The following is a 20,218-nucleotide window of genomic DNA, read 5'->3' as shown; positions in this document are numbered from 1 at the left end:
TTCACATTTAATGTACTGTACCAACTTAGCCAACCATATTAATAGTAAAATGACCCTTGAACAGTGTCCTCATACCCTGCATCCTACTCTACCACCACTAGCAAAGTAGCGATGGGACAAGTATCTATAAAAGGATCAACAACCCTCCAAGTGGAAGGCAAGAATGCGATCCCAGCAGCTATATATGGTAGGAAAGATCCTCCTAGAAGGGGACCGGAAAAACTAAGAGAAAAGGGAGAGAAAGGATTACGAAATTGTGTAACCCAAGAGCCTTGTTATCATAAGAACATTTGCTCCACGGACAGGCCTGAGGAGAAAGCTTGAATCATATACCTTGTTCTTTCTACTAATCTCCTCTTAACTATTGTCTCATATATTGCTTTTCCTTTAAATCCACCAATTAAGACTACTAAGACACCAAATGTTGACCTACCTCTACAAATAAATTGCATTGGGCTTGAACTTCAACCCATATCTATTCTTATTGGGCTTGGTCTCTTCCATCGTCCCTTACAATATATAAAACCAAAGTCATCTAACTTTTGGTCGACCTTATATATTATTCAAATATGTGTGTGTGTGTGTGTGTGTGTGTGTGTGTGTGTGTGTGTGTGTGTGTGGGGGGGGGGGGGGGGGGGTAAATTGCAAATTACACCCCTAAAGTTTAGTAGTGTTTAGATTTTACATTTTGAAGTTTCAAAACTTGGATTTTATCCCCTGAAGTTTGGGGTGTTTGGATTTTATATCACAACGTTTCAAAATTTGGATTTTATCTCCTAAATTTTGAGGGTGTATAGATTTTACTTCTTAAAGTTTGGATGTGTTTGGATTTTACACCCTAAAATTTCAAAACTTGGTGGGTATAAAATCCAAACTTCCCAAAACTTTAGGGGGTAAAATCAAAATTCCAAAATGTCATGATATAAAATCCAAACACCCCCAAACTTTAGAAGTTAAAATCTAAATTTTAAAACTTTATGGTGTAAAATCTTGAAGTTTCAGAATTTGGTGGGTGTAAAATCCAAACCTCCCAAAACTTTAAAGGGTAAAATCAAAGTTCCGAAATTTCATGATATAAAATCCAAACTCCCCCAAACTTTAGGGGGTAAAATCTAAATTCCCGAAACTTTATGGTGTAAAATTCAAACACTTCCAAATTTTAGGGGTGTAATTTGCAATTTACTCATATATATAATTAAAGTTAAATCTATTTGATATTTAAATTCTCCATAGAATCTTGGAACATCATAGTAAATGCCTAGCTAATGATAGAATATATAGTTTAGGACTTAGCTTTGGTCCAATGCATTGAACCCAATCAGACACTATTAAACTATAGGGTCCAGTACTATTAGACACTAGATCTAAGCTTGACCCTATAGTTTATATACTAAAACAATCATAATAAATATCAATTAAGTCATAATTATTAATAAATATTTATTAATAATTATCACAATTAGCAAATTTCATATTTAGTCAAAAAAATAAAAGAGAATATTATGTTATAATCTTTCGTGGCATTGTACAAGTTACTGACTAGTTGAATATAGTACTTGTTATGAACTTTTATACAGGAAATTCTTGTTATGAACTTTTGAAAATTTCTGGCTAACGCTTCACTAGATCCGTGTCATTGACGAGCAGCTGTCTCTCTTGATCAACCTGAATCAACCATAAATGACCTTTGTTATATGCACATATCAATAATTTGATGAAAAAATAAATGATATATATATCTCGTTAAATTCACATATCGACATAAATCTAGTCTTTTAAATCACAGCTGCCCCTCTTAATCAAGCGTAATTGAGTTTTGTCATATGCACATATCAATTACAAGAAGGAAAAGAATAACATAATTGAGTTTTTCGTTATATTGACACATATCAACATAAATCATAGTGATATGAACTTATGCAGTTATGAACCACATGCACAGCTACCAGCCTACAATTAATGTCTTTTTTTCCTTTCAAAATTTAATATGCACACATCTACATAAATCATATTGATTAGGTTTAGACTAGAGCTTTATCCAAATATACTAATTGCCAAAACAAAATTGTTATCAGCTTAATGAGCATGTCATTGTGGCAAAGAAAATATCAATATTCTTATAATTCAACTCATACTTCTTGAAGTTTCCAACAAAAAATATTTAGGGTTCAAATTTCTTTGTTCCATTGTAACATTTTTTAAATTTTGTTGAAAAAACCCATTGTAGCATTTTGAATTAAAAAAAAAATGTGACAAAGAGAATAAATTTAATAATGATGTCAAGCGTCAACCCTCCATTTTACACCATCCAATAACATCTAATCACATCATTAATTTTCTTAAAAAAAAAAACACTCACCGCTTTTAATAGCTCATTATTTATTCACTCACATACAAACACTTCCCTAAAACTTTATATTTACTGTAAAAATACAAAACAATGAATTAAATAATTTAAAAAAAAATGAGAGAGAGAGAGAGAGAGAGAGAACCTGTAGAACCACCACTATTTCGAAGAAAGGATTTGAGCAGGGTAATGCTCCCCTATTTGTGTCGGACATTCTTTGTCTTCGACTCTCCAACCTACTCTCTCTGTGGAAAGTCAACTCTTTTGTTTTAGTTTTCTAACAATAAATACACTTTTGTCTCAAATTGTGGGTCCTCCATTTAATTTTAAGATGTCCCATAAAATGTAGTTTTTTTTCAAAGTTAATAAATAAATTTTCCTTATATTTTATTTAAAAAGTCAATATCATTTTTTTCGCTAAGTTTAAATTAATGAGAATAATTTTAGAAATTTATACCTTTCTAATAAACCCAAAGCATTTTAAATGTTGTTTCCTTAAATATTTGAATTTTCTAAACAAGACCAACAATACCTAATAAATGAAATTCTATAGAAAGACCCTTCACTTTTTTTTTTCATTGTTTCTTTCGGTAGGAGACCCTTCAGATTTTGCTCCTTAAAACAAACAGGTTTCTTTGCCATCTTATAATCACCTACTTCTATTCCAACTCCACGCAGAAATAAATTTCATATGAGAAACCTAAGTCCATACAAAGGCTATGAAGTTCATCGATCCGTTACTATACCAAACTATATAGCTTAGCTCAGTTTCTTTCTTATCTCTATAACCTGTAAAAGCTTTACGTAGTAGTAGTATTGAGATAATTAAAAAAATCTTCCATTCAAATCCCTTTAGCCGCTAGAATACCAAATTCTAGCACAAAGACATACTCAAATTTATATGGCAGCGTGAGAAGAGAGAGAAAGTTATTGAAACAAATAAAGAGCTGCGAGACTGGGAATTGAGAAAGCAATATGAAGATATTGTGGACACTGTTGTATTGGTTCTTACTGTTTTTGAATGCTTTTGGCTTGGCTTGTGGAAGAAACGTAACATATGATGGAAGATCCTTAATCATCAATGGCCAGCACAAGATGCTTTTCTCTGGCTCAATTCACTATCCTCGTAGCACTCCTGAGGTATTTTATTCTTTCTGGGTGTGGGTTTTTTTTTTTTTTTTTTCCTATTTAAATTCAAAAATATATATAATATATGTGATCAAAAGGCTATTGGGTATCCATAGTCAAATTCAAAATTTTGAAACTTAAATTTGGTTGTTGTACATTTTTTATTTGCAATCAAACATGCCCATTCTTTGTTTTTCATCTTTCTATTATTTTCCATTTGAGAACATTGCAAAAAAAACAGAGCCGACTCAACAAGATTCGAGGCCTAAGGCAATGATTTTAGTGAAACAGTTTTGTGCATTTACTATTTTTATTTCACTTATTTATTAAGTATTATTTTTGTTTATAGAATGGAAAGAATCTTTTGGGTAAATGATGATTTTTTTTTTCTAATCATGAGATAGAGAGCAAATATATACGAATTTCTTAATTATTAGCTAGAAAAGCACTTTTTCAAAAGAAAAAGTAAATAAGTTCGAAATACTATATTTTATTTTAAGTTGTTATATATACATAACAAGATTATGGGGCCTTTTTTATTTGGGCCCTAGGCAATTCCCTAAATTGTGTGGAAGTTAATTAATTAAGCTGGAAAAAAATATATATAAATATGAAGGAAGAACAAACATAAATACAAAAGTTTTGATTCATGTGATGGGATTGGAATGGGAATAGAGAAAAATGAAATCATCCAATTCTTTTCATCTCTTTTTATTTTATTTATTTTGAGAATCCAGTTCTTATTATCCTAGTTAGGTAAGACATTTGTTTGTGGAGAAATTCAAGGGCTTAACACGATCTTCATGAGTATTTTTTTTTTTTTAGAAAATCTTCATGAGTATTTTGTTGTAAAAGGAAATAGTAAATATTCCCTTAATTCATATAAACCAAAATCGGCATGGCAAATAGGCAATGCGTGTAGAGGTTTTCAACTTTTCCTTCTCGGGTGTCTTATCATTTTCATAAATTTAAGGAAAAAGACCAATATCGTGTACATCACGGAAAAAAAAAAAAAAACATGCACTTGGGTCCTTGTTTTTGTTGTAGACCTGTAATACCTTATGTTTTTTGTGTTTATTAGCATAATAGTACTATTTATTCCTCTTACTTTACGCAAAACAAAATCTACTTACGAACTCAACCCACGTTTTAGAGTAGCTTTTCTCCATGAATATGACTTAGCTAGCTATTTATCTTTTAACTTGTTTTTGGTTGGATTTTTCTGTGGGGGGTGTTGGAAACTTGGAATATTCTTTCAAAAGTGATAGGATATATAATACCCCCCTTATCTCAATCGAATTACCCGACATATAAAATTTTATTTTGTATTAGAAGATATATAATACTCCTTCACATAGGGTCGACTTGAACCCCTATGTATATATCCCCATCATACAAAATTCTACCTCTTAAGATAGTGGGCTTACTGCGGCCCATAAATTCTTAAATTACAGGGTCAGTCCGGCTAAATCCATAATTTTTTTTTTTCCATTCTTTTTTTTAATAGAGATAATTTTTATTTAATAAACAAAAGAATGAGGGTATTTGGGGAGCTCATCACCATCTCCCTCTTGAATAGAAAGTATCCAATGAGAAAATTAAGAGATGGTAGCCCCAAGACATACAAGAGTACTGATTTATGTCTAAGATTAATCTTCAAATATATATATATATACACAAACACTTGTCCCTTTGTTCATTAGACATACATTAGATTACCTTATTAAAAAAATTTGGCCAAAATAAAGGTTAATATCTTTATAGCTAGTATTCATCCAGACCAACAAAGGTTAATAATGTGAAGCTCATAATAAGGAAGGGCCTTGATGTTTGGTAAGAGGAGTCTCTTGATTCTATATTGTCCATTGTACATTGTACATGTTGATGTTCAAGTTTCAAAATTATTAATAAACCTTCTGTTTTATTACTAAAAAAACAAAGTAACAGTGTCTTTTAATCTTTGTGTTGATGTAGATGTGGCCATCTTTGATTGCGAAAGCCAAAGAAGGAGGATTAGATGTGATTCAAACCTATGTGTTTTGGAACCTTCACGAGCCCCAACTTGGGCAGGTGAAACCCTAGTTTCTCTCTTTATCTTTTATATTCACTAATGGTGGTAGTAATGTGTCTTTTATAGTATGATTAATGGTTGTGGTTTGACTATATTATTGTATAATTCACTTGACATCTAGCTTGATTTACTTAGTGTGCTAAAACTAACACAAACCCTTCTACAAAGCGAACACTCTAAGTAGTGATATAAAACTAGGTAATTTTAAGTGTGTGTATGTATATATTCAAGAAATTATGATTGATGATTTTTTCTTCTTCTTTTTTCAATAATAAATTTTTATTTCATATTCACAAAATGAAATGAATGATTTAGATTCATAGAATAAACCAAGATAAAATATAAAAAATAACATTGAATTGAATTGCATTGCATTAAAAAAGAACTTAAAAAAAAAAAAAATTAAGTTACCAGAGTTGCATTTTAGGAGTGTAATTATGATTGATAAAAAAAAAAAAAAAAAAAAATTGTTTCCTTTTCTCAGTAATAAAATTTTCATTTTAGATTCATAAAATGAAATAGTAAATAGTCTAGATTCATAAAATGAATTAAAAAAAAAAAAAAAAAAAAAAACATTGAATTGCCTTTGAAACTATTTTAAAACTATCTGTTTAGAGTTCCATTTTAGCCTAGGAGAGACTAAACTAGAGGAACTCTATTGTAAATATTAAGTTATATAAAGTTGACTATTGAAAAATATAATATCATAAAAAAATAAAGATTATTATTGAAAATACATTCAAATGACTGTTTTTAAACTAGTTTTTGTTATCAATTTCAATATTTCTTATAAAACTAAACGGTTAATGGTGGTGATAATATGTCTTTTTAATTAATATGATTTATGGTGGTGGTTGCAATATGCCTTTTGCAGTATGATTTCAGTGGAAGACGTGATTTAGTAAAATTCATAAAGGAAATTCATGCCCGCGGTTTATATGCATGCCTTAGGATTGGACCCTTCATTGAGAGCGAATGGTCTTATGGGTAAAGCCACTTCTTTTTTCTTCTTTCTTTTGATACCTCTCCTTATTATACTATATATAAATATTTACTTCTCAAATCTAGAAAGCTTTATAATGTAAATTATTTTATAAAATTAGTGCATTAAATTTAATTTGCAACTAAGCATGTTTTGGAGTTGGGCTCAGGGGTCTGCCATTGTGGTTACATGACATTCCAGGCATTGTCTACCGTTCTGATAATGAACCATTCAAGGTAATGACTTTTAATTTCCCAAATTCAATACAAGTTGTTGTGATTTTCAACAAGAATATTTCTCATTCTCATATTGATCATTGATGGTAGTTTCACTTATAAACCATATAATACTAATATATTTGATGAAGTATAACAAATGGTTGGATAAGTGGATATGAATGAAACAAATTCTAACATTTTTGTCGATGGCAGCTTCATATGGAAAGGTTTACAAAGAAAATAGTAGACATGATGAAGTCAGAGAAATTGTATGCTTCACAAGGAGGGCCAATCATATTATCACAGGTTAAGTCTTTTTTTTTTTTTTTTTTTTTTTTAATTATAAAAGAATATTGAAATTTGACAATTTGTTACCTCACTTACCTGTTTTACTTATTTATTTATTTACAAAGGGTGTATACGATACATGTAGATTGAGAATGAGTACAAGAATGTAGAAGCAGATTTTCATGAAAAGGGGCCACCTTATGTCCGTTGGGCTGCAAAGATGGCTGTGGGGCTTCAAACTGGTGTACCTTGGATAATGTGTAAGCAAGATGATGCTCCTGACCCAGTGGTTAGTTTCATTCTTTTACTGCAGTGGTCATATACGAGACACACAATGTCATGTCACCTGAAATCATGTTTATAATATATGTTTACGAGAGAGTGTGTTAGAAGATTTAACGTGTATGATATATAGTTAAACTTAGAGCAAACATTATAATATTTTTCGAGGAAAATAACTGAATAACATCGTGTTGTCTTTTTTAGTTTGGAAATTTGTTTAGCTGTTCCTAAACGAAAAAGAGAACTCTTATCTATAATTTTTAACAAATTAAATCTTATAATTCACAGATAAACACTTGCAATGGAATGCGATGTGGACAAACATTTGCAGGACCCAATTCACCAAATAAACCATCATTGTGGACAGAGAATTGGACGAGCTTGTATGTTATCCATTGTTTTCCTTTCTGTATGAGCTTTTTTCAAATAGATGTTTGAGCCAATAGAACCTTATTTGCTTTTATGTAGATTAAAAGCATATATGCAATACTTTGTTGGCCAAACTAATACATTGTATTTTCTTTGAAGTTATCAAACGTATGGTGAAGAACCATACTTGAGATCAGCGGAAGATATTGCATTTCATGTTGCGTTGTTTATTGCAAAAAAAGGAGGAAGTTATGTGAATTATTATATGGTATGATAATATCTTTTTTGACATTAAAAACAGTAGTTAGCAGATTCTTTTGTTTTAAGTACTTTTTGTTTCTTTTTTCTTTTTTCTTTTTTATTATACTATACTCATAAAAAAAATTCAATTCCAACAATACTTTCCCCGAAAATATGGTTTCATTATAGTATCATGGAGGCACCAATTTTGGAAGAACAGCATCTGAATATGTAATCACAAGTTATTATGATGAAGCTCCTCTTGATGAGTATGGTATGTTCTCTGCAATTTTTGCTTTTATACATATTTCATATGCATGAATTAATAATCGCCTTTGACAAAAAAATAATACTAATGATACTTGGTGACTTCAGGTTTAATTAGACAACCTAAGTGGGGTCATCTTAAGGAATTGCATGCTGCAATAAAGTTATGCTCAAAGCCTTTACTTTCAGGAAGATTAACAAATTTATCTTTGGGTGGAAAACAAGAAGTAAGAACATATAATATAACCTCCTGGATATTCTTTCCTAGTGTTTATCTGTTTCACCTAACATTATTTGTTCCTTAGATTTTTTTTTTTTTTTTTTTTGAACAGTCCTTTTTTTTTTAACTATACAGGCTTACATCTTCAAAGGAAACTCAGGAGAATGTGCAGCATTTTTGGTGAACCTTGACAACAAAAGAGATGTCAAAGTTCTCTTTCAAAATGTTTCATACGAATTGCCTCGAAAATCAATCAGCATCCTACCAGATTGCAAGACCCCAGTCTTCAACACTGCAAAGGTAAGTAAGACTCAAATGCACAAGAAGTTTTTTGAGTCTCTCATAAATTGCACTTTTTCATATCAATCAATTTAACTAAGTATCTTTTCATATTAGCATTTCCATTTGTTTGAATTCATTCATATGTCGAAGTTTCATATTTTGGAGCTGAAATGCTTGTTCACGTACAACAACAATAAAATTTTCAATATTTTAGAAAGTAGTTTCATATTTTAACTTGCTTTATTGAACAGATAAGCACGCAATATAATACAAGATCAGTGACCTCGAGGAGAACGTTTGATTCAATTGAAAAATGGGAAGAGCACAAAGAAGTTATCCCCAGTATTCACAAGACTTCATTAAGAGCAAACTCATTCTTAGAGCAGATGAGTACAACGAAGGGTACATCTGATTATCTTTGGTACACTTTCAGGTAAAGCTAATTAACTAGTCTTAAAAGTTCATGTGACTAAACCTTATAACTCTAAAATGCTTGCTATTTATTGTGTAAATTCAGATTTCCAAATCCCGACCAAACCGCTCAATCTGTGCTGAATGTGCATTCCAATGGACACGTTCTGCAAGCATTTATAAATGGAGATTTTGTAGGCAAGTTTTATGATTCCTTGATTTCTTCTTAGATGGTTGGTGTAATACAAATATGAATAGGCAAATTCTACATTTATAGTCTCCATATTTAGTATGCATCTTCCACATGGAAATGTATATATTTTATGACCTCTTTTTCACGATGCTGGGGATGAGAAGCCTGACGTTTTCTTCTCATCAGATTACCTAAACCTGCTGAGTAATGCACTAATGCTAGTTACAATCTTTTTTCACAATAATTTTCACAATTTGTTTAAGTGGTGTAAAGTTGTGATCCGAGTAATATCACTTTTATATGAGTCCCCTACTACCACCATTTTTAATATGCACCAATCACAACATATCATATCCGTTGTTGTGTAAATTTGTATACCCCAACTCATTGATAAGTAATAGAGTATTATGATAATGTCATATTTGCTCCCTATTTCGTTAAAATCTATGGCAGGCTTATTATTATTTTTGGTAAAATCTATTACAAGCTACTCCCTCCTTATCAAGAGTTAAAAGTTGCTCCACCACAAGCAGTGGATAATGGAATAAAACATAACCAACATCCCTACCAAGCTTAGACATTGCATTAGCACATCGGTTAGCTTCTTGGAAAATGTTCCCAAGCTTAGACTGAATTATTAAATTATCTCTCCTTTTTCTCTTGAATCCTTTTCATTACATGCTATAATAAAGGACCTTTTTGGGGTGCCCTGTTTCTTTTTTTTTTACGCACATACATATTCCCATCCTGCCTAGTTTTTACCAGAACCTTTTTATTGATGCCTTTCAATAACTATTTTGCGTTACCCTGTTATTATTTAGGATCCGCACATGGAAGTCACCAGAACAAAAGTTTATCTCTGGAGAAAAATGTTACATTAAGAACTGGACCAAACTACATCTCCCTACTCAGTGCAATGGTTGGATTACCGGTAATTTTCAATCTCATGTCTCTTGTTCTTTTGTATTGGTTTTTAAGCATTATGAATTAAGGCAAACCAATCAGTGACCTAATGGCACTAGATTGAATTTTAATGAGTTCATTTGATGACATCTCCTAACAACTAAGTAACATAGATGAATAAAACTCTATTTCACTTTGATTAAGGACAGATTATATTCTTCATTTCGGTAAAAATTTTGGACAATACTTAGTGCACTAAGTTCTTTAATTAAATTCAAAGATATAGTTGTATTAACCAATAAAGCTCAAACAACGTTATTTTTTCTAAGAACAATCAAGTTCAATGTAGTTATACGTTTGAATTTAATTGGGAAACATAATATTTTTTTACTCTAATAAGCACATGATTAGAGGAAAAACTTGCAAATATTAGTGAAACATGCAGTAGTGATTCTTTTAATTAACAAAACAAATCTGACATAACTAACGGAGTAGCTTCTAGTTGTTTAATGTTTCCTCTATTTGTACAATTTTTTTTCGGATTATATGCTATACAAAATAAAGAAATATAAATGCTTTTGTCTTCATGAAACTGCCATTCAAATTGGTTTGTTTGTGAAGGATGCTGGAGCCCATCTGGAGAGAAGAGCTGCAGGATTAACTAGAGTAAGAGTTCATGGCAAGGATTTCACCAACCAACGATGGGGATATCAGGTGATTTCCTTTTAGCTACAAAATGCTTTTTTTTTTTTTTTTTCTTTTTTATGGAGAATTTGGAAGTGGCAGGAAAAAATTCAACAATCTCCACATCATTGATTGAGCATATTCATAATTCGTAACTGTCCACTGTTTTTTTATCATCAATTTCAGTATAAAGATTTGCCTTTCTGGGTGGTTGACTCACATTCAAAACTCATGATTTTTCAGCACTTGTTAAGCATTGTATTTTAACTTCAATGATATCTAATATATCATATCATGTGTAACTATTCTACATCTCTGAAGGTTGGGTTGTTAGGAGAGAGACGACAAATTTATACAGATCATGGGTCAAGTAAAATTCAATGGAGTAGGTATGGTAGCTCTAGGCATCAACGACTTACATGGTATAAGGTAGGACTACTGCTTGCTCGTTTTGTTTTTGCCAACAATTCCTGGTTCAATCTGTGCAAAAAGATGTATAGTATTTATTTTAACAAGGAACATATACTTCATGTCATACATTCGATCAAGTACTAATCTAGTTTTCATGGTTGATTGGAAGACTATATTCGATGAACCTCCTGGAAATGATCCTGTCGCATTGAACCTGGGTTCTATGGGAAAAGGAGAGGCTTGGGTCAATGGCCAGAGCATAGGTCGATATTGGGTATCATTCCTCACTTCACAAGGAAGTCCTTCACAAACAAGGTATTCTATACAAATATTTGTTTTTGGTTTTAATTTTGTGTCCATACTTGACACATACTATGATCTCTCTAGGCAATAATCATTTCATCTATTGCATGGAATTCCAAAAAAAATTAACTGACTTCCAACTTATTCCCAGAAAATTGCATCACAACTTGTTTAGTGCTATTGCATGACCAGTTTCCTGCTCTTCTCAACAAGTTCTAGGGCAATTGTTTGGATGTTATTAAACGTTTTACTTATATTGAACTTTTTACTTTTTAGGTACAATGTACCTAGATCCTTCCTCAAGCCTAGAGAAAACCTATTAGTTCTACTAGAAGAAGAAATTGGCTACCCTTTGGGAATTTCCCTGGACACAATTTCAAGAACAAAAGTATGTGGGCTTGTGTCTGAATCCCATTTGCCCCCAGTTTGTTCATGGACAAGGCATGACCAAAGTGAAGAAATCTGTCAAATAAACTCTGGCAGAGGGCCTCAAGTTCAGCTCCAGTGTCCTCCAAATACTACCGTATCCAAGATCTCATTTGCAAGCTTTGGAACACCTTTTGGGGATTGTGAGAGTCAAATTCTTGGAACCTGTCACTCCTCTAATTCCAGAGCCACTGTAGAAAAGGTGAGCTTGTAATTTTATTTTCAATACAATTTAATTAATACTGGTTTTAATTCTAAGTAGAGGGGGAAAGCATAGGATTAGGAGGTAATCTTATAAATAGGCAGGGTAATAATATCAGTGTACGGTTCCTCTATTATAATTTTTCCACCATTCCCATGCAAAGCAGAGTTATTTTATTACCATATGGACCAACAAGCTTGGTGAGTATATGGAGTAAACTCCATCCAATTGTTAAGAAGATAGGTGACAACTAAAATAAAATAAGATTTAAATCTGAAAGTTTTTTCTCTCCATATTCTTTACATCCAGAAAAAGCATCAGTTCCAGTATGATTAGGATATGTTCCAGCGGATAATTATTCCTAGCTCAAATGTCTTTTTTACAAAGTTTGAAACCAAAGCAAAAAGCATCAGTTCCAGTATGATTAGGATATGTTCCAGGGGATAATTATTCCTAGCTCAAATGTCTTTTTTACAAAGTTTGAAACCAAAGCAATTAATGAAGATTAAAACACTGCAAGGTTAATTTAAGTAGTGAATTTTTTTTCCACTGATGAATCCAGCTCATAAATGAATCAGTGACTTGTACTTCTTTCTTATTATTGACATATAATTTTCTTATTAATTTTTTTCAGGAATGTCTAGGGAAGAGCAAATGTTCCATCATTGTAGCAAGTCATACATTTGGTGATGATCCATGTCCAGGCATCCCTAAATCTCTACTGGTTGACGCACAATGTAAATGACCATGACGATTTTGTTCCATCTTTTCCATGGGGACAAAGGATCCACATATATATATTATTCCTATTTTTACCTGTATATGATGTGTAACTAGGTAACCTAGCGTATTCATAATTGAATTATTATTTATATGATTAGAAGGGAATAAAATTGACTAATTTTTCAATTACTAGTTGGATTCCATTTCCAAGTGTCAACCTCTCTTAGGGTGTGTTTGGATACCGCTTATTGCTAAAAATTGAAAACTGAAACCACTGTAGCAAAATAATTTTTAAATGTGTGAATAGTGCCGTGGGATCTAGTTTTAAAGAAAAAGTTGCAGAATGAATTACTTGTGGGTCCCGTGCACCGACACAAAAAGGCCAAACGCCAGCCGTGGAAAACGCAGACGCTATCCAAACCAGTCCTTACTGGAAACAGTTAGATATAATTTGACATCATAGCTATAATACATACGGAAGTTATCAAATTATACCGCAGAAGCTCAGTTGATACAAATGCATCAGGAGTTAATTCTGTATATAAATCAGACCCCACTGAACTTATAGATTTCATTTCAGTAAAAAACCTATTTGTCAGTTTAATGAATATGAAGTTTTCCACTTGTTTCATTTGAAGCTTAATGATCCCAAAAATAGAAATATGACTACGAAGCAAGCAACATAACGTTTTCACAAAATCGTTTCTAAAAAAAAAAAAAAAAAATCATAAAATTAAAGCAAGTAGCAATTCTAACAAAGACAAGGAATCAGGGAAGACCAATGGAAATGGGCACATCCATTGATGTAAACCAATTAAAAGACATAAATGACATATAACAGTAAAAAAACTGCTCAGTCAGTACCTGACTCTAGACTACTATGATTATCATTAAATCACACCATTTGTTGTGCATACAAAGATAAAGAATGGCTGATCGCCTAACTTACAAGAGTCAAAGTGGTAACTGATGGGAATTAGAAATCTTGCTGCAATACAAAAACACTGAGGTTAAGGTTACATGTGCCCATAAAACCTGCCATCAACCGCCATATCACATAACATTATTTAATGCACCAAAATCAAGATAAGGAAAGAAATTTAGATAGTAGAGGACTAAAAATGAAAGTTGGAAAAAATTCTCTTTTGACCCATAAACGTACCCCTTCTAACATATAATTGACAAATTAACATGCAAATAAGGCATGTAGAGGTCATATAATTCAACATTAATGTATTGATTCTATGAAAAAATATGATACATGTGTGTGTACTTAAAAATAACAGGTTATTACAGTATAAATAAAAACAAACGAACAAAGAAAAAGTAGAGGAAGTATTCTTAAGTCTTAACATGAAGGATTCACAGCTTGTCATGGGGAATATATGAAGTACCATAAAGGAGAATTTTCATAACTAACTTACAACGTCAACTAAAGTTAAACCTCAAATATAATAAAATTTCAAATAATCTCCCACAGCCAATAAATATTCATTAATGAAAAAGTCTACTGCTCTCAGTTAAACTTTACACTGAAAGTTATCAATGAAAGTGAGCTACACAGCTCAGTAAGTGATTAACAACACAATGGAAATGAGTCAAGCTACGCACAAATACTTTGAATTTGTATCATATATAAGAAGAAGATGTGACATGATTTGGAGGAGCAACCTGAAAAGGGCATGCAGTTTTGATGTCATCCTCCATCAAATTGTGAAATGCTACCATGATTCAAATCCCACTGCCTTTACCAAAGAATTGTTACTTCCAATGACCCCCTTGCATCTTGATCATGAGATCAATAATAGCTTTTACAAATCACGCTCCTGAAAGAAAGAGAGGAGGGAGGGATTTAAGTTATTGCCATCAAGGAAGCAAGAAAGCTTTGACAATTATCAATTATAGCTTCGATTGTTTGCCCAAAAGAAAAAAAGTACATAGTTTCAATTACCTCTGCACATTTAGCCATTCTTAGTCTTTGTAGATTTCTTTTCTTTGGTACTCCAAAAATGTGCTGGTAGGAGGGCCTTTTGAGAAGGTAATTCAGCAATGAAAAGCAGAGTTTGAGCCCAACCAGCATATTTGCCATATTTGCTCACAAATGCCTCTGACACACGGCTGCAGAGTTTAGGTGTCAGTCGGACACCTGCAAGCTCTGGTAATAGGTCCCTTGTAGCAATCTTCCCAAAGAAGAAAAAATATTTGCAGATCAGAACTTCATGAACAGGAAATCACAAAAGATAACTTGGAAAGATGCAGTCTAGTTATTCAAACTAAAGCTAATGCAAGCTTCTGTGCGATACCCATCCCCCCACCCCCAGCCCCTTTTTCTTTGAGGGGATGGGGGGAGGAGGGGTTGTCTTGTGGTCTCATACATTTCAATTGCTTGATATTTTCTTTTGTCCAATACCATTACAGAAAATGCATTTATAAAACTTGTACCCATATATTAGAAGAGAAAGTAATAAACTAAACATTAACAAGATCAGTGACACAGCATTCCATGATTGCAAATGGCTAAACCCACAACTTAACATAATAACTAAGATATTTTTTTATTTTATTTTATAACAATCTGACATTTTTGAGCTTCCATATTATATATATATATATATATATATATATATAATATGTTTCAGAAAGTTGGGCCAGCAAGATACTTAGAAAGTAGGAACTTTAATTCCAAAAGATAAAAAGAAGTTGTTGATTTCATTTCTATCAAAATCATTATCTTGGTTATAACACAATATAGCCACATTCCAGGTATTGGTGAAACATAAAACACAGGAAGCATACCTGCCACACGTGTGTGTCAACAGGAATGGCATGGTGTTGATCAAGAGAGAAGAGAGCAATGCATGCTGCCACCTTAGGACCAACTCCAGGTAGAGTAGAGAGAGCATCAATAACCTCTTGAAGATCCATATTACGAAGAGAAGCAAGCCATTCTTCACCTCCACCAGGTTTTGATTGCAAAGCACTTACAGTGCCAGTAATGTATTTGGCCCTGCACATCCAAATCATGAGTGAAATAAAATGTCAAGATTGTTCTTAGCAGAAAAAGCAAACATTATAAGGCCAAAAAGGTTATGCATCAGATCATTGACTTAATAAACTAATTCAGAAATGAGCAGGCATGTATACCAATCCATATGTATATGTAAACGAATATCGTAAAATGGTATCGCTGTAATAAGTCGACTAACGTTCATAGTTATGAAGCATAAGATACATGTCCAGTCCTCAAGGGTAGTGTCAATTTACACCTATCCATTAAAATTTTCTTCTGCCTCTCTATTCTTCTGAAAACACATACTCCACCAGAGTAAGATAACTTGCCAAATTCAGGAATTGAATGTAACAAGTAAATACATCAAGCACCATTTTAATTTTACCAAGTCATCACATTTCACAACCATGCCATCATTGCCATGATCAAATTCTATATTTGTAAGTTCCACATCATTGACATACACAATCAATTGCTTACAAAAGAATTTTAAGCCAAAATGCACTAAAGAGTTATGTCGGCCACACCACATGTATTCTTTTCCGTGTATCTGAAGTCAAGTACTTTTTTTGTTTTTTTTTACTAACTAAAAAAGAGGATTCAATTGATGAATAACAGCGACCAACCTGTAACCAAAACCGGCCTGTCTAAGCTGATCCTCGGAAACTGAAGCCAACTGGTCCAAACTCGGGAACTGGTGAAACTGTAAACCTTCCAGAGTCCCCAAAAAAGTCCCCAAAGACGAAACAAAGTCCACCATTTTAGTAATTCTCTTAATGTTATTATTGGAAGAACACAAGAACTGAATCAAACACTCAAGTGGGTCTTGCCTGAGCACACGTGCACCACCCAAGTGGCACGCCAGCTCAGCAAACCTGGGGTCCGAGGCCGAGAAAACCTCCCAGATTTCACTGAGAGAAATACCCACGTTGAGAAAATCAAGCAGGGCTGACCTGGCACTGGTCTCTGAAGTTGTAGTGTGGTGCAGGCAGTAAGAAACGTCGCCGTTTTGGAGGTGGGTTAGAGAGACAAGGTGGGAGTCAACGACGCCAGTGTACTGAAGAGGACCGGTTTGTTTCCAGCGGAAGGTTTGGCCGGTTGGGAAAGTGAGGGGGAGAGAGAGCTCTGATTGGGTCAGATTGAGAGGGACCCATTTGGATTTGAGTTTTTTGGTGGGGTTGTGGTGGGTTTGTGAGCGGGGTTTGGTGGTGAAGAGTGGCGGTGTTGGTGGTGGGATTGGGATTGGGATTGGGGTGGGTTTGGGTCTGTGTCTTTTCATGATTGGGAGGGAAGTCAATCTGAACGACAATGAGAGCATGCAAATGCAATTGGTGGCGTATTTCTATTTTTCTTTAGGTCTGTATCTGCAGCCCCCTCCAGTCTAGTTAACGTATAACTCGACCCGTCCGGCCCCGGTTTGCGGTTTTCCTCCACCCCAAAATGGTTCGGGGCGGGAATGGGTTTTCTCAATTACTAAGAAAATTGGATGATGGGATCAATATGAAAACATAATGAAATACCAAAGGTAACCCAAAAAAAACAAATCAAACATAAATGATCATAATAAAAACAACCTCAAATGTACGCTTTAAGTTCCGTTTGTTTTGAAGTAAAATATTTTATAAATAATAAATTTTACATTTAAAACATTTTTAGTAAAAGAGTTTTGATTATGGAATTGAGTCGTTAGTTGGTGGTCATTGGAATTGCTCTTCATCATGGTTGGAGACTTTAGATAACAACCGATACAAAATGGGATGTGTATAAATCATGAGGTGAAGTACATATCAATTCTCTCTCTCTCTCTCTCTCTCTCTCTCTCTCTCTCTCTCTCTCTCTCTCTCTGCAAAGCTTCCATAGTCGAGCTCCTCCAAACCCCAAACGTTGCCACTTGCCATCGCCACCAAAGGTGGTGGGCTCCTTTCATCTCACCCTTTTTCAAGCTCACTGCCACCAAAGGTTCTCAAGATCTTATATGGGTTTTTTGGTCATGGGGTTTTCAATTTGGGTTTGCTTTCTTTTGGGTGATTTGGTTGGTTTTTTGTCGATTTTATGGTTTAATGTTATATTTGTGGGTTGTTGGTGGTTTAATACTAAGATTTTTGGGTGGTGGTTGGTAGGTTGTAATTGGTCATGGTGGTGGCTATCTTTTTTACCCTGTTTTATGATCTGTTTTGAGATGGTTGGTAGTGGTTTGTGCTTGCATTTGGGGGTGCCTAGTGGTGGCTGGTGGTGGCTTGCATTTTCAAGTACCCATGTCGTACCAAACACTTGAAAATGTTTTACAGTAAAAAATTTTACATGTAAAATTTTATACTTAAAAATGTTTTACAAGCAAACATAGCGTTAATTTCAACAATATCGCTACATCAACCAATAAATCACATGATTGAATAGTCCTTGACAAATATAATACCGTCTTATTATATTAATCCATACAATAATTTGTTTAATTTCAATTAAGAAACCTACGTAGAGCATCTAGGTTTTTTTTTTTTTTTTTTTTTTTTTTTTTGGAATAAGGCTTTATTTTTTTTTCTTTGTAAAATGTTTTTCAAAAAAAGTTTTCAATATTTTTGGGTATTTGTTTCTTTATAAAATTTTGGTCAGTCTTGAAATATTTTATTTTGATTAAAACACAAACACTTACACAAAAACTTGTAAAAAAAAATTTACAAATTTTTGAAACAATGTGATATGCCCCCTCCCCCCACTATTCTCTATTTTTCATAGAAGGAAGCATTGGTTGTTGGCTAGGGTCACAATTGAAATGAAGGCAAGGAGTGATTGTTAGCATTTTGTCGATCCATCGCCTTAAGGAGCTATATAGTAATGATACCTTTGTAGATAAGGATTCTTTTTTTTTTTGGGTGAACTTCAAAAGTAATTTGAGTTTGGGTTTGAGAAATTATGCTTAATTGATAGTTGTGTTTTTGGATTACTTGATTTTGTTTTTTTGTAAAGTTGTAATTTACAACTGTGTTTTATGTTGGTTTTATTCCATGACAAAAAGTGTTGTAATTGCTTTTATTTTGTTCCTTGTATTTTGTGGGATTTTATTGTATTGGGTTTAGTATTAAGTTGGTGAAGAATCGAGCATGAAATGAAGATTAGTGCATTTCGCGACTAGCTCGCGAGAAATTCGAGAGAAGGGTTCTCGCGAAAAGGACATGTGAGAAGCACATGACTAGAAGCTAAAGAGTTGTGACAGGCTATCAATTTCACGAGTATTTCGTGGGTAAGGCCTTTCCGCGAGATACCCGCGAGACTCTCTGCCTGGAGGTTTTTTAAGTGTAACTTTCTTACCCTTCACCTATACTATATATACCCTCATTACCCACAAATGTAAAAGAGGTCATTCAGAGAGAAAAACCCTAGATAGGTTTTTTACAACACACACACCCATCTTTTGGAGAGAGAGAGAGAGTTATTCATCCTTAGTTAGAAATCATTTTAGTCTCTTCTTCTTCCCTCTCCCATTGTCATACCTTGAGAGGAGATTTGTACCCAAATACAACCTACACATTTTCAGAGTGTAGAGAGTGTTTTGGAGCTTAGGAAGTTTTGGTAATTTGCCAAAAGAAACTGGTGAGACTTGGCGGATGCAATCGAGCATATTCTAGGATCCGGACAGCTAGACAAGACACTGTTCCAAGAAACCTTGTTGGAGTAGGAGTTTTGAGGGCTTATGTACATTGGGTAGATTAGGCTTGGAAGGTCTCTTGATATTCGTGTATCCCAACTTATTGTCTAGTGGATCGATTTACCGCTTGGAGGGTGGCGGAGAGGTTTTTCGCCGAATTTTTCAATTTCCTCTTCGATAACACATCGCCATGTTATCTTGTGTTTGCATCTCTCTTCCTTTACTCTTATACTTTATTTTTATTGTTTGTTGTTCATGTTTATGCACTAGAGTGGTATCGGTTGTTTGCGCTTCATTTACTCTTGTTTCTGCACTTAGATAAGTTAGAGTAAAAGTAATCTAGCCGTAATTTTTAATTGGGGGTCTAAATAAGCTCTTGTGTTTTCACACAAATCCAAGCTTTCATTTTTAAGTTTTGTTGTGTTTCTAAATGATTTATGGCTATTGAGGAATTTGAGTTTGGGCTTCTCCTTGTGTTTTTGTATAAGAAGGATTTTTCTTATTCTTTTATTTTACATAGCGCTAAACACTGAAATATTTTCGGAGCATTTCCAGAAGCGTAAACAAACATTGAAAAGAAAATGTTTTCCTTGCAAAAGTTTTAAGCTGAATTTT

At 33.3% G+C, this 20,218-nt stretch overlaps 1 protein-coding gene and 1 pseudogene across 1 annotated transcript; one reads left to right on the top strand and one right to left on the bottom strand.

The window, feature by feature from the left end:
- Window positions 1–2,919: 2,919 nt before the first annotated feature.
- On the top strand, window positions 2,920–13,139 carry LOC115962144 (annotated as a pseudogene).
- Window positions 13,140–14,322: 1,183 nt separating this feature from the next.
- Window positions 14,323–17,402, bottom strand: LOC115962292 (N-glycosylase/DNA lyase OGG1). The gene is made up of 4 exons (XM_031081198.1): window positions 16,587–17,402; window positions 15,747–15,957; window positions 14,902–15,130; window positions 14,323–14,776 (listed from the first exon to the last, which is right to left on the bottom strand). Exons 1-3 carry the CDS (start codon window positions 17,276–17,278, stop codon window positions 14,912–14,914), a joined length of 1,122 nt encoding a protein of 373 aa, XP_030937058.1. The 5' UTR covers window positions 17,279–17,402; the 3' UTR covers window positions 14,323–14,776; window positions 14,902–14,911.
- Window positions 17,403–20,218: the final 2,816 nt, after the last annotated feature.

The sequence above is a fragment of the Quercus lobata genome, chromosome 9 (assembly GCF_001633185.2).
Source record: "Quercus lobata isolate SW786 chromosome 9, ValleyOak3.0 Primary Assembly, whole genome shotgun sequence".
Lineage (NCBI taxonomy): Eukaryota > Viridiplantae > Streptophyta > Magnoliopsida > Fagales > Fagaceae > Quercus > Quercus lobata.
Note: the sequence above shows the minus strand (reverse complement) of the source record. Positions and strands in the feature narration are given on the sequence as shown.

What these genes read in the sequence shown, in the direction of transcription:
- LOC115962292 (XM_031081198.1), bottom strand. Translation starts at nt 17,278, where the DNA reads ATGCTCTCATTGTCGTTCAGATTGACTTCCCTCCCAATCATGAAAAGA. An exon ending in CAGGCCGGTTTTGGTTACAG is followed by an intron (nt 15,958 to 16,586) that starts GTTGGTCGCTGT and finishes TTGGATGTGCAG; the next exon opens with GGCCAAATACATTACTGGCA. An exon ending in TTGACACACACGTGTGGCAG is followed by an intron (nt 15,131 to 15,746) that starts GTATGCTTCCTG and finishes TTCTTTGGGAAG; the next exon opens with ATTGCTACAAGGGACCTATT.